This window comes from Choristoneura fumiferana, chromosome 16, assembly GCF_025370935.1.
Source record: "Choristoneura fumiferana chromosome 16, NRCan_CFum_1, whole genome shotgun sequence".
Classification (NCBI taxonomy): domain Eukaryota; kingdom Metazoa; phylum Arthropoda; class Insecta; order Lepidoptera; family Tortricidae; genus Choristoneura; species Choristoneura fumiferana.
In genome coordinates, this window is record NC_133487.1 from 15,877,156 (window position 1) to 15,892,643 (window position 15,488).

Consider the following 15,488-nt stretch of genomic DNA (forward strand, 5'->3'; position numbering starts at 1 on the left):
AGAAGCGATGACCAGGGATAACTGGCGTAGAATTGTTTAACGTGCTATGTGGCTACAGCTCCTTTGTCAAGATTATCTGACAAAGAAAATCGCTTGGAAGGCAACAAAGCTACAAAACTGCTTTTTGTGAAATTATAATTTGCCTCTTAGTTAAAGCCATAAGTGGATGAAGGCCGCTTCCAACCGAAGCAAACGGAGGTTTATATAAGGAGGCATATATGCCCGGCTGTGGACGTCTGAATTTGAATTTGTCTCTTCTTAATTTAATTTATTAGGGATTACTACTTCTAGTAAAATAGTGTAATAATGTTTAGTTTTGGTCCACACATTTAAAATATATATTTTTTGGCTCTTTAATACCGCAATAAGGAATTTATATTTTATTTCTATCCACTTCTATTTCCATTCACCTCCACATTTGCCTCGGCTTACGATACAACCCTAGTTCTTATATCACCAAGTACACGAACAATTTCCTTCGCAATTTTAATTAAGCCGTGGCTTCAAGGTAAGGGAGTCTACTTTGCTTGTACGATACATTCCAGGAATATAAGGAAAAATGACAGTAATTAGGCCTGCACCTTAAACTAATGGTCTTGTTTTTCCCTCCACTCGCCCTAATTTTCTTTTTCCTTTAGAAAAAGTTGGATCTATGTAGTACGTTAATTTACTTAGTAGTCTGGAGCCGTGGGTTTTTTCGGCTTCGACAGAGAATAGGTTACGTTGATGATGTTTTTGTTTGTCTCTCTATGTCATAATATTTTATTGACAGTTAAATATTCAACTATCTTTTCAGGCATTTATTAACTTAGTTTTTTAATCATGATGATTATTTATCTGATATCTTTAAAGAAGCGATAGTGATTTGATTTTTTTTTCATTTAATTAATAAATGAATACTTGAATTGACTTTGTCAGAGTAACTTATGTTTGCAGCTCCCCATCCCATAATACAAACAAAAAGGCTTATTATCTAATCCGAAAATATTTTCAAGAATGCTTTTTCAGCATGCCAACTTCAATTCATACCTATGTGCTAAATCAGAAGATAATAAAATATTATTAGATTATTTTTTGTAATGGTTAAGTACCTATTCATTGGTCTCATCCAGTCCCATCTAATAGCTTACTGTATTAGTAATGTTAAGCGAGATACAGCCTAAATATTAGTAAAATAAAATCAATTATGATGCCTTCGAATTAGACTGAATAATACATTTAATTAAAACGAAAAGTAAAAAGACAAATGAGAATGGATTTTGTTACTACAAATAAAGTGGCTACTACAAATTTATTTGAAAGCACCGAGCACCACAAATAAGAACTGATAAATCACTAGACTTTAACAATAAAAAGTCAGCCAAAACTAAATCAACTTCAAGAATAAATAAACCTAAAAGTACTTAAGCTCCCGAAATAGTCCATTACAATGAGTCTTCGCGGAATAACAATAAACAAAGTAATTTGTCACATCGCCATTAACCTCAAACACTTGCAGAGTTATAATTATACGGTTTTATTTTTACCTATTCACCTACTTGTCGAGTGGCAGAGGAAAGTTTTTAATTAGGTTACGCTAAAGTGAGTACAGTTGCGGTATGAAATGGTTCGTCGGTTTCAAATACAACTCGTTATTTTATTTATTACCTACGACGGAATATTTATTTTTATACTTTGCAATCAGAGTTTGTTTATTTGTGCACAAAATAGTAAATAGTTTGTGTGACTGAATTAATGTAGCCGAATACAACTGCTATTAGGTACTTTCTCTGTAAAAAATGGTGGTTCATCTGTAGTATTTTGGTGTTCATTCGCCAGAAGAGGTTTGTCTTATTATGAGAAACTTGTTTAAAATTTGTGAAAGTGGTCCACAAAATTGTATAACGGACAGGTTTTTAGGTAACCGAACAGGTAAAACCGGTATTATGAACAGGTAAAACTGATCCTACGATGACGCATTTTTTCATACCGGGAGTACATCTATTCACACGTTATTTTAGCCGAACGCGGGCCACTCTATAGCCTTGCATCAAGATATATTTTTAGAGAAGCTTTACACTAATTAATTATAAGTACCGTACACGGTATTAAGTACATTCGCGCAAAAATTAATCTACTAATTACCTACAAAGTTGCCGCAGCTCTTAAAGATTCAAAGCGTAGTTATTTAATAAAATAATAATTTGGCCTCAAAGGGAGCCTGAAATCTCGCGGAGTTTAACAGATTTTGCAACTTCAAAGCCTTCATTCGATTTTATGGGATTTTCGACTAAAAGATCTTTAGTAATTTACCTTTTATATTAAATTTTATTAGTCACGGCATTTGCTGGCTTGAAATACTTGGAAATGCTATTTAATCCAGTAATAAGTTACTAGGGCAGATTTGATTACGATATATAGATTATAATGGACGTCATACGGCTGATATAATGATGATGATGATTATTGTTGAATAACTTAGGTATTATAAGCGTTTATTTGATAGCATCTGAACTTCACAGATATTTCAATCCCACCCGGCTAAATCATGTCTCCAACTTCGAAACTTGAAATTATCCAATGTATGCAACCCAGTAGGGCCGCTCTCAAAGGCTTCCAGCATATCGATAGTTTCATCTCCACTTGCATCCCTTCAGACAGCTTCCCGTCACATAATAGTGTTGTGACAGTGTCGTGTTTCCTGTCGCTATCGATAAGTGAAGCTATTTTAACGTTTGCCACTGGCACGCAGCCAAACCGAACGACTTAAGCTGTGTGTGGAAATTAATTGTCTATTCCGAGATTTTTGTAGCTTTGAAGTTATTTATGAATGAAATGTATTTTTCTTGGTTAATCTTAAACGATATAATGGGATATTTGGTGGTTATTTTTACTACGATTGGTTTAGGTATGCATGCGTGTAGGATATTTTTGAACAACAATGATACATCAAACGAATTAGCTAAGACGAGCATTGTACCTACGAGTTTTATGTCGGTTTTTTATGGCTATGAAACATGAAATTTTACTGCAGCAAACTAAAATAAACTTTGAAATATTTTATTTATTTTTTTAATTTTTAAATGTAATGGATGTAACCGTTTTACAAGTCAATACACTTTCTAGTTTGTTTTTGTTCTGTCTAGTTCTTTGATAACGTAGATATTTGCCTTACGCAAATAAATTCAAACAATCGAATTTTTAGCGGTCATTTAATGCATTGAAAGATTTGGAAGTATCTGTATTTACTGTTTTAAACTCTGAGAAGGTTTTAATCTGTGATTAATTTAAAGTAAAACTACGAGTGACTATTATATTCCAAATGAAATCGAATTCATTCAAGATTTCTTATTCGCTTTGCAATTTAATTCAAATGCATTTCGCAAGGAGTTAAGTAAGACGTCTGCAAAATGAATCATGGCGCATACTGAATCATCTTCTATTGTTTATTCAATAGCTTCTTGGAATAATTCTGTCAGGAATATCAAAACCGATACAATATTTATTAAAACGCTTTGGCGAGTTCTTTGCTTAATTGTTATTTTACACAGTTTATTTATACCACAAATCACAATTAAGACAATGGTTAGTCAAATGTATGTCTAACCGCAATACTGCTATTCAGAGTAATAAAATATTTTTCTTTAACAGTCACGAGTAATAAGGATGTTTAGTTTACCTGTTTTTATTGTGATATATGTATAGTTGAGAGAGTCAGATGTTGTTAAATGAAATTGTAACGCTATAACAAGTAAAACTTTTTAATATTATATTTATACTAGCTGTTGCCCGCTACTTTGCCTGCGACGAATTTGTTAATGGCGCGCCATCGGGTACAACTATTTTTTTCGAGATAAAAGGCATGTTATATTTATTATGGTCTTGTCTTTTAATACATAAGACGAATGCAAAATTTCATCGCAATCGGTTCAGTAGTTGAAAGTTGACAGGAGAACACAAACGAACTTACTTTTGTGTTTTATATAAGTGAGAATTATAATTGCAGATGAATGCGACGTCGGGGACGGTGACTCAACGGGGTCACGCCGTTTTGTCACCAAATTAGTTTTAAATATTGATTATAAATATGTATGTTAGTCTGTAAGGTATTTATTGTATGGGCCAAGTTGCCCGAAATATATGAATTTATTATTTATTATTATTATTATTATTATAATTATAGTACATACAACGACACACAAATACAACTTTTAGTCGGACACGTTTTTATACATGTAACAACTGCTGAATAAAAAATTATGTATCGTAAAGAATGAAGTTGTGTTAATAATTCGTTTTGAAAAGTTTGAAGAGCATCTTAAACCGCCTTTAAAATGTAAATTAGAGGCAATAAATTTTATTCATTGTTAGTTATTTCGAGCGAATTCACACAATTGAGAAAATTTATGCATCAACTCAAAACTTCCAAGTATGCCGAATCTTCGAATGAATAGATGATTTGCAATTATAATTATTTTTTACCTTTATAAAACAGGCCGTTACGTGCGCGTCATAATTTGATCAGCTTAAGTGGTTATTTCTTTTCACTTGATTTTGTGAATTGTTTTACGAAGGACAAAGTTTTCTTTTGTCGTGATTATTTATGAATTATAATTTGCTCGTAAATAAATTTAAATGCGCATTTTTTATTTGGTATTCAGCCAGGTTCCTGTAACTGTAAAAGTGATAGGTAGGTACTTTTATTGATTATAGACATATTTTTTCTCGTTAGGACATCACTATAATATTAAAACAGTTATGACGCATGTACGTGGATTGCAAAAGTAGAAGCTATCCATTATCATACCAAAAACACAAAAGCACAGTTGATTAATAGTACGTAGATTATAATTTATCACAATAATTTAGTTTCACGTGATTTACCTAAAATTTTATATAAATATTAACTTAGAAAAGTTGGAAATCCCCGAAATTGTCATTTCTGGGTTCAATATCTCAAAAACGGTTGTACCAATTTTTTATCAAACATAGCTAAGAATAACGTATCGAAATCGGTTCATCCGTTTGAGAGCTACAATGCTACACACAGACAAACAGACATTAGGGTCAAACGTATAACACCCTTCTTTTTGTGTCGGGGGTTAAAAATTATAATAACTAGTACAAAATAATGTTTGTTATGCTCACCATACACTCGCGACCACTGCGCCGGCGGTCGCCAATCCGGGTAATGTTTTGGAAACTTCTCCCTCGTCCAATACGTGTGCAGGACCATCCGGTAAACTGTCATCTTGTCAGGATTGCACGTATCCGCGTCGCTAGGCTGCAGCGCCACAGCGAGCGCTGGCAGCACTAGCGCTAGTAACAACCGGGCCATATCGATACGGATATCGACACTTTCACAACACTAGCCAGAGCTCATTGTCACAACATGATGACGTTAATCGGTACCTGTAACAAAAGACATCTAATGATAAAATTGTTATGTTGTTTAGACGGTTCATCGTAAGCAAATGTGCTTGGTCCGCTCGCTTTGAGACGGCTCCATTGATTAGTGTTAACTGACGGAAATGTGATGCCGTCTCCGTCTTTCGAACAAAACAAATAGAGACGGCATCACATTTAACCGTCAGTTAACACTAAGCAATGGATGGTGAAACAGCCTCTAAGAATCGTTTATTAATTAATTACTAAACTTTACCCTCGTTTTCGCACGCGTAAACCATTATTTCTGTCAATTGAATTGAAATTCCGGGATTTCGCTAAATTCCTATGGGAATTTCCAAAAATTACAACGTGGATTTCATTATCGTTAACACATAAGCCACTGTGCTACAGGACTCTATAAACAGCGGATGAGATTTAGATATTTTATACTGATTCCGTAAGAATGTCGGGATAAAAAGTAGTCTATGTGTTACTCCAGGTCTCCAGCTAACCACATAGCGAATTGCATTCATATTATTAGTAGGACAATAATATTTTGCTTTTCCGCGTTCCAAACGTCAACTACCGCTTACGTTGGCAACGGACAAGCAAGGATTACTTTAATCTTATCAACAACTTATCAGAGTCGACAATAAAACTGTTCCAAATACGCTAAACTTTTTAATAGTTTAAGTTGTCAATTGGGTCGAACCAGGCCAATTTGTTGTTAAAACATCGACACATAATTGTTTAATTGATCAGCACTTTTTAGTACTCCACTATAATGATCCGTTGCTACTCAAATTTGAATTCTACCATTTTGGTTTTAGATACAAAATTTCTAGCCCGGCACTGAGTTTTAAATTGAAATAAACTTGAAGGGTTCTAGTACGGCGAGAAGCTTCTAAGTTTATTTTTACGAAAAGGTATTTGAAATTAAACGTTTTGATGAAGTAGGAAAGTGGAATCTTGACCTTGTCCCAAAATTAAGTAATTATAAAGGAATTTATTGTATGAACTTTATCAACCTAAATGAATGGTTTTATTGTAATTATTAATATTACGAATGAGAAATAAACTCTGTCTGTCGGTTACCTCTTCATGACTAAGTCACTGAACCGATTTAGATTAAATTTGGCATTTAGATCGTTTGAGATCAATTGTATCGCAGGATTGCGATAAATGAACTTTTCGCACACGTTTGTTTAAGTTTTTGTGGTAACATGAACAATGTTTTTTCTGACACTTAGCTTTTGATTTACGCGTGTTTTAGCAGGAATATAAATCCCCGGACAAATAACTGCGTTTCATTTCGCTATCACATCCAAGTGAGTCTTCAATAAATTAACAATAAAAGTGACATTTCCATTCCTCCAATCTAAAATCCCAGTGGGTAAATATATCACTACCAAAACTTACTTGTTTATACACATAGAAAAATTAAGCAATTAATCTTTCGTACCCACTATTCATAACACATAGTGATTCAAAATAATCATCACTGAAATAGAAGGGATCAATGACCGCAGCGCGATGTGACGGGGGTCTTGCGTCATATAGATGTAGTAGACGGGTTGAACTTTGAGTAACATTAAATTAGTTGTAGTATTTTACTCTAGTGATGGATCGATATGACGTAAAACTTTTGAACTTTTGTTTGAACTTTTTTTAAATAAAAACTAGTTGTTTGTTTTGTCTTGATTCAAAATTAAAAAAAAATATACTTATATTAAAACAAATTTATTTGGTCACTAAAGATAGATTCATAGTCAAAAAAGAGGGTCTCTTAATTATCACGTTTTTTATTGATTTAATATAATAATAAATAACTTTTTATTAATTTACTTTGGAATATTTTTAAAATCCATGTTTTATTAAATTAAATGAGTAAAAACTATCCTATATATATATCTATATATATTATATTATTATTATCTCTATACCAAATTTCATCTTTATTGGTTCCGCGGTTTAAGCTTGAAGACGTATCAGACAGATAGAGTTTCTAACTTTTACATTCGTAATATTAGTAATGATAAGGAAGCAGCAAGTATTTAAACATAAAAGTGAGTTTTGTCAATTTAAATTCTTCATATCCCCAAACATTTCTAATTACAAATATGTTTTTCACTCGCATAATCCTAGATGCCATGTTTACTACGTTAAACTGAAAAGTCCACCCTAATCTGCCAAATAATAAAACACCACGTATACAATTTCCTTTTTTCAAAACACACTCAGCACACAGCAGCAGCAGGATTACTGGCACTTATGGTAGGCCTCTAGATTGGCAACGCATCTGCAATACCTACCCCTGGTGTTGCAGATGTTTATGGGCGGTGGTGATCTCTTACCATCAGGAGATCCACTTGCTCGTTTGCCATCCAGTCGAATAAAAAAAAGCCCCTTCAATTCCGGAATTGAAACAAAATTCAACCCTAACAGGAAACAAACGGCACCTGAAAACCTCTTCATTTTGGCGAAAAACCCCAGACATTTAGCATAGGGCCAATAAATATCGTGCAATGATCCCGCCCCAAAGGGGTGAGTTATCCTTTCCTCAATATTTTGCCAATATTTCAGGAAAAGTGCTGACGTTGCGGGTTTTTTAATCCCGGCTCACCCTTTAAAGTGGACTATATTTTTTATATGTTAACGGATGCTTTTAATGGAACGGGCAGAAGTTTCGGCCATTTTGTTATTCGTAAACAGGTTGGAAATTATTGAAAATGGAGTGTTATTTTGTTTCATACTTCTGGTTACAGGGAATAGCGGCACGATACAAGGTACATTTTGAACATCGTTCTATGTACATAAATATTTGTCAGCAAAAGTAACCTGTTAAAAATATTCTGGATTGTTTTAAAACAACTTGTATTAGTTAATTACATTACACAAAAATACAGCTCCATGGAAACTAACGATGATTTAAAGAAAGAAAGAAAATATATTATTTAGAAAGAAAGAAAGAAAGAAAGAAAGAAAATACATTTATTCGGAACAGTGACAGAATAATTACATAAAAGAAAGAGAAAAAAAAACAGTGTTACTGTTCACGAAACGGACCCACCTCAGCATAATGCCGGCTCAAGAGCTGGCGCTGGTCTTCCGGTGGGACCGTGAGGCCGTCATTGCACGCTGCACGTGCGACCGAACCGTGCCTAATTGTGAACGCAAATATAAAATTATTTGGTCACATTAAGAGAAACAAAAACAAAAATAGCAAAAGCAGTAAGAGCAAAATATAGACAAAAAGGTAATCTGGCTCACAGCACGATGCCACAAATTGCTTCGCAGATTCTGCCAGAACCTTAACCTTAAGGGTTACTAAATCTAAACTTAACCTAATACACTTATCAACAATGCGGGACAGAAAAGGATCGGAATATAGAATACAAACAAATTTGAAATAAATATAAAATCGGTGGCAACCAACTGACAAAAACACTTAACTAAAAATAAACCGTTTCACCAGTTTCAAGTTTTCGATTTGTTATAATCCTGCTTATATCCATACTATCCATACTTCCATACTATATACTATTATACTATAATATTACAAATGCGAAAGTAACTCTGTCTTTCTGTCTGTCTGTCTGTCTGTCTGTTACGCTTTTCGGCCTAAACAACTGAACCGATTTTGATTAAATTGGGTACAGAGATAGAATAGACCTTGGAAAAGAACTTAGGCTATCTTTTATCGCGAAAAAGAGGCTTTAAGGAGTTGAAATAGGGGATAAAAGTTTATATGGTGGAAGTTCGTCGCTGTCGAAGATAAAACCATTAAATTTGGCATTTAGGCACTCAATAAGAAATAAGTAGTTATTTGTTTGAGCTTTTTTGAAAATTCGACCTGTAAGGGGATGAAATAGGGGATTAAAGTTTATATGGAAGGTCGTCATTATCGAAGATAAATCGATAAATCTTTATTAAACTTGCCATTTCGGCACGTGATAAGAGATAAATAGATATTTGTTCGCACGTTTTTAAAAATTCTTCCTGTGAGAGGGTGAAATAGGGGATGAAACTTTATATGGAAGATCGTCATTGTCGAAGATAAATCTATGGTTTTTTATTTTGGCATCTGGGCACTTATAAGAAATAAATAGATATTTGTTCAAGCGTTTGTGGATTGTTTCGAGTTTCAGATGTATAATACTCCCAACTAAGTCGATTATTGTAAATTGTCACGTGATACTTAATACATTTATTTTTAAAATTTTATGCTACTCATAGAATCATGGCGAGCCACAGGTTGAATACCGTCTAAACGAATCTAAACTTATACAATATTCCGATACGCGATTGAGTTTTGTGGAAGGCGTAACTTTTCAATGAAATCTGGGCGCCTATTCTGAAAGCAATAAGCTGTAATCACCTCTGAATGCGTAACGCCGTGCCATTCAATTTAAACGTTAGAACTTTGGAACGAACGACCGCGCGTGACTTGGCTTTAGATCCGGACTGTACGAAAGTTCGAGAAAAATAAAGAGAAAATAAAGATTCGATCAATTAGACGCTAATTTAAATCGTTCGAATTGATATTAGGTGTTTGTTGGTGACCCCATCGCCTCCGAAAACCCACAGATAGCAAATTTTCTTGAAATTCTGTATTTGACACCTTCTATTACTTATAAGTATTATTATTATTATGAAAATATATAGATACACACAATAATTTAGCTAAAAGAAAAAAAAATCAGTTGAGAATTGTATTTATAGCGATTTTTTGTTAAATCTGTAGGTATAGCTATCTCGTTCTAAAACGCTTTTCTGTTTACAGCATGTATGACTCGACTTGATGCGACGTCTCATGCAAAGTACCTACGTCTTTCTCTATCTAATCTTAAATGCTGAAAGTGTGCCTAATGAAGAAAGTGCCAGGTATAAAATTAATACAGACGACAACATATATATATATTATAATTTTATGTGTATTTTCCATTAAAGCTGAACGGTTTGCAGAATCCAATTAAAAACCAACCCTTTGTAATCACTAAACGTACCTGAAATTAAACTCCCTTATAAAATCATCAAAAATTTGCCCGCAAATATTTGTATTGCACTCTTGCCCCTGTTTGCCCCGCGCTCCCCTACGGATGGCCAAGTTACCCCAACTTCCCCTTTTGTTTTAAGCGCCTGCGGCTCTCTGCGGACCGATAACACTATTATGCGAAGTTTCGGTATTTGCACCGTTAAGTTTATCGAAGTATTGTAGAGGGTCTGGAAAATACTGTTACAAACGGAAGATGAACATATATAGAAATAAAATGCCAAATATTCTGTCGTCGCTTAACGCACACGCAATTAAAATCGTTGTCATCATTTCTTTCTTTCACATGCCATACGATGAAGGTAGAAAGAAATGAGCATTCATTAGACAGTCAGTACGGCCTCTGATTGATAAAACCATTCCAAACTAACTAACTTGAAAATATTCCTTTGTGACAGAAAAATGATCTATACAAAATTGTATGTTTAATGATTTATTGTTGTACAGAGTTTATCGAAATTCATGTGCGAAATAACATTTGAAAATTACCACTAGCTTTATGGTGAAGGAACATATCGTGAGGAAACCTGGACAAAGCTGTGAAGTAATTCAATGGTCCGTGTGAAGTTCCCAAACGCATGGGATCTATAGCCCAACCACTCTCATTCTCTGAAAGGATATCTATGCCCAGCAGTGGGACGTACATAGGCTAGGGATGATGACGATGATGATGACTTAGCTTGTTAGTCAGACAGGTGAAGGTCCAAAAATTTTTTAATAAACTAGACAGCACTTGTGTTCCCATAAATCTTCCATCTCACTTGAATAAACAAGACGCAATATGCAAAATTGCACGGTAAATATTCGCGGCTTATTAAAATATTACTAAAGTTATGGCGCCAAGTTTGAGATACAGTGTCTAATGAAGATTTAATAATTCAAAATGTACCCAAACTGTGGGATGCAAGTTTGCGGGAAGTTTAAAATATTAATTGACCTCCACCGTAAGCTGTTTCGAGTGTCGTTGGGGTTTCGTCGTAGACATTTTTGAGGTATTTTTAGGATTCCGTACATAAACAGGAAATAGTATATTGTACAACAAGAACATAAAACGAGCCATTTTATCCGAGACGTTCATATAGCCACCCGAACCGGTACGGCGAGTGTGGATAGACAATTAGACACGTCGAGGGGAAAATGGGTTTAATGCCCGAGTTTTACACTCTGCTTTTCACTTCGATTGAGAGAAACTTAAATAGCAACAGTGGAAAAAAAATATTCACTTACTAGGTACCTTTTATATATCATGCATTGTTAAATCATATTTTTTTAGTTATATTGTTGACTTATAATTATAAATTTTTAATTTTATTGATTTATAATGATATATTGATTTGATCGATATTTAGTTTTACATAAAATAAAGATCATTAAAAAAATGTATATATTTAATCACTATTTGTTTGTGACTGTTGACACCTGATTAGCTTAATTGGTCTTAGACGAAGACTTAACTTTATGCACAAGAGCATAAAAAATAATTTTATGTCGCCTAGATCCAGCATAAATACCAACTTACGTGCATGAGAAGTGAAAAAATCTTTGTGGAGTCACTTGGTTGTTTTCTATCTATGTGCTAAGACCCTTTTTCTCCGAAACACGTAAAGATAGTTTTGTTGAAATTAACATACAGTCTTTGAAAATCAAACTATTTTCGTACAAAATTCGTTGGGGAGCGTGCAAACAAAAAATTGACCATTCAGGTGGTTTTGAGGTTTTTCAAATGCCTTGTTAATGTCTAAATGCTGACGTTTTTTAAGGAAAAACTAATATAACGTATAGATAAACTCTTATTCTGATGTGCGGTGATTCCCATTTATTTCCGTTTTTTACCAAATCATTTTGGTAGTGAGGTTTTACAAAAATACACGTCAGAGCTGTCTTTCATGCGAAATATTTCCATTATAACCCATTAGTTATTATTATTCGAATACCATTCTACAAAACGTCTAAGTCGGTCTACTTATTTTTTTTTTCTCATTTATTAGAATGTATTTGCCAATAAAACATTTTTATTATAAATCTACAGGAAATGTTTAGTCTGTAATATTTTTTTCAGCGCTTAATAATAGCTCATTTAATTTTGTCAATTTTCTAAACTTCGGTCCTAAATCATCATCATCATCATCATCATCAGCCGGAAGACTCCTACTGAACAAAGGCCTCCCCCTTAGAACGCCACAATGAACGACAACTCGTCACTCGCATCCACCTCACGATGCCGCCAGTCCATGAGTCCAGTTAGTGGAAGGCCAGCCAATGCTTCGTCTTCCGATTCGTGATCGCCACTCAAGGACTTTTCTCCCCCAAAGGCATGTTTTATTTTATTATATACCGTACCTAAGTAATAATAATAAATATCATGGGACCCAAACTAAGCAAAGCTTGTACTCGTACTATGGATACTAGACAACGGTTAAATACATAAAATGTACCATGGATACTAGACAACGGTTAAATACATAAAATTTTAAACATCCAAGACCCAAGAACAAACATTCGTATTACTCATACAAATATCTGCCCCGGCCGGGAATCGAACCCGGGACCTCAAGCTTTGTAGTCAGATTCTCTAACCACTTGGCCATTCGGTCGTCGAGAAGCGTTCAAGTCTAATGACCTATAAATGCTATGAGTTATGTTTATCAAAACCTATACACATTACAATGGTGCGTTCCCAATCCGCACTGGGCCCGCGTGGGAACTATGGCCCAAGCCCTCTTGTTCTGAAAGGAGGCTGCCCAGCAGTGGGACGTATATAGACTGGGATGACACCACAAAAAAAACATTCACCTATCCAATCCATTTCGTCAGCCAAATACATTTCCTATCGAACTATTAAATAACGACCAGCAAAATCGGATAATTTCCCGACGCCATCATTAGCTAGACTTATTGACTGTCAATCTATAAAAGCATTGCCGTGTTGCCCAAACAATAGGTATTTTTCTACGTACACTGAATCAGTCCAACATTGTTCCTCCGATAATTAAGATTAATGATTCGAATATGAACGATATCGCATTTGAAACATCAATACAGGCTTTTTGACTAATTTAGACTGTTTGTGAATTTAGTAAGGTGTAAATTGGGGTGATGTTTGGGTCGAATTTGTCATTACGTCGTTTAGTATCAGTCTCAATTAGAAGCTAATGGACAGTTTTAACTTGCTGTTGTTAATATTTTTAATTGATTTGTCATTAGACCCTTGATTCTTAGTCTAAAAATACCCTAACACAACCTACCATGGCTATTTGACGAATAAATGTGATGCAACCTCCGTTTATTTTGTTCGAATAGACGCAGACGGCATCACATATTTATCCGTCAAATAAAATAAATCAGTGGGTGGTGAAACCGCCCCTAAGTAGGTATTCTGTCTTGGAGTTCGAATGTCTAGTTTCCGGCTTCATCATTCCCACTTCATAACACTAACATTAGCCCACACGCCCTAGTGTCTAGGGCCTATATTCATTGCAGCTACTGGCGCTGCCTACTACATTTCAATAATCTGACCATTTTCAAGACACTTAAGACATCTAACGTGGACGCACTTATTGTGTATGTCCGTGTTGATGTGATTATAAAAGGAATAAAAAAAGAATAATGCTGTGCCCCTTTCTAACTCGAAATTCTATGTCTATTCTTGGTTTATTCCCGCCCAGTCATACGCTTAACTGTCGTCGGGATTACATGTCAAGGATTGTTAAATTCTATTGAAATGGAGTGTTTACCTGAGGTGCACGCCACTGGATACCTATATGTCCGTTTATATCTCTTCTACACTAAAGCTCTAGTTTAAAGTCTAGTTCAAGCTTAAACCCAGACAATTAACGTCTTAAATCGAGTTTAGCTTGACATGTTTCGGGCTAATTCGTAGCCCTTCATCAAGACGCACGCGACACGGCGGGTGTTGCAAAACGCGCACTGCGCGCCATCGCTCTGCTCGCGGGATTAGGTACTCGATGAAACTATTACCGGCGCACAACTACCCACATTTACATCATCATTTTTGCTATTATTGTAGGTTTAATTGAATTATTGTTTTGTATTATCGTTTGAGAGTCTCACGGTAGTTTCATGTTCAAAGCTGTAGTTCCAAATTAAAGCCAACTCATAAAACCAGCTCTAAAAGTAATAGCTTAATAGAAAATAGGTAAGGTGTGGTGTCTAGAGTTTACGATATTGCTGTCTCAATTCATTTTACTACGAAATAGGACGTGAGCTGCAATAAAACGTCTGACGGCTAAATAAACTCTGCTGATCGATATTCTTGTACAACACGGTCTGCCATTGCTTTAGATTTACATGTATCTAACCTAAATACTATCGAATAATCGAAGCGAACGTAACACGTTCAGTACCACTACCATGAGTTTACAGTGACCGTACTCGATAGCGACGGCGTAAGTTATTTGTATGGAGAATTGTACAGCGCCTATAGAAATAATTTACGCCGTCGCTATCGAGTACGGTCACTATAGACTCATGGTAGTAGTACAGTAATTATGTCGCACTGTGGAAGCTTTCAACAAGAAAGCTACTCATACTCGTATAGTGGCATCCTGTTGTTTCTAAAGGAAATTCATTATTGCAACTTATTGTGAAAACGTTCTACGCTACGCTGGTTCGGAACGAAAAATAACAAATCAAATTTGAATTTTCGCTTTAAGTTTCTTAGTTTGCATCGTAATTGCTAGCACCATAAAGCTCCCACGACAGAAGTTGGCTGCGGCTTATCTTTCTATTATAAGTTTTTCAGCCATTTTTCGCGTAAAGAGGCAATGGCCAGACCATATGGGTGAATTACAAAAAAAATGTACATAGTTAAGGGCTTTAGTTAAGAAAACTTAATTGACTGTTGTGTTTCGGCGTGGAGAGTAAGACAGCCGGTGAAATTACTGGCACGTGAGGTATCCCATCTTAGGCCTCTAGGTTGGCAACGCGTCCGCAATACCCCTGGTGTTGCAGATGTTTATGGGCGGTGGTGATCTCTTATCACCAGGAGACCCACTTGCTCGTTTGCCATCCAATCGAATAAAAAAAGAAATAAAAAAAATGATTCCTT

General features: G+C 35.0%; 1 protein-coding gene across 1 annotated transcript in view; it reads right to left on the reverse strand.

Annotated features, from left to right (window-relative positions):
• Positions 1 to 15,488, reverse strand: part of mspo (M-spondin) — a 52,760-nt gene that overhangs the window by 23,916 nt on the left and 13,356 nt on the right. Inside the window, exon 2 of the mRNA XM_074098791.1 lies at positions 5,128 to 5,391. Coding sequence (XP_073954892.1) covers positions 5,128 to 5,317 — 190 coding nt within the window. The 5' untranslated portion in view covers positions 5,318 to 5,391. The remainder of the gene's footprint in view (positions 1 to 5,127; positions 5,392 to 15,488) is intronic.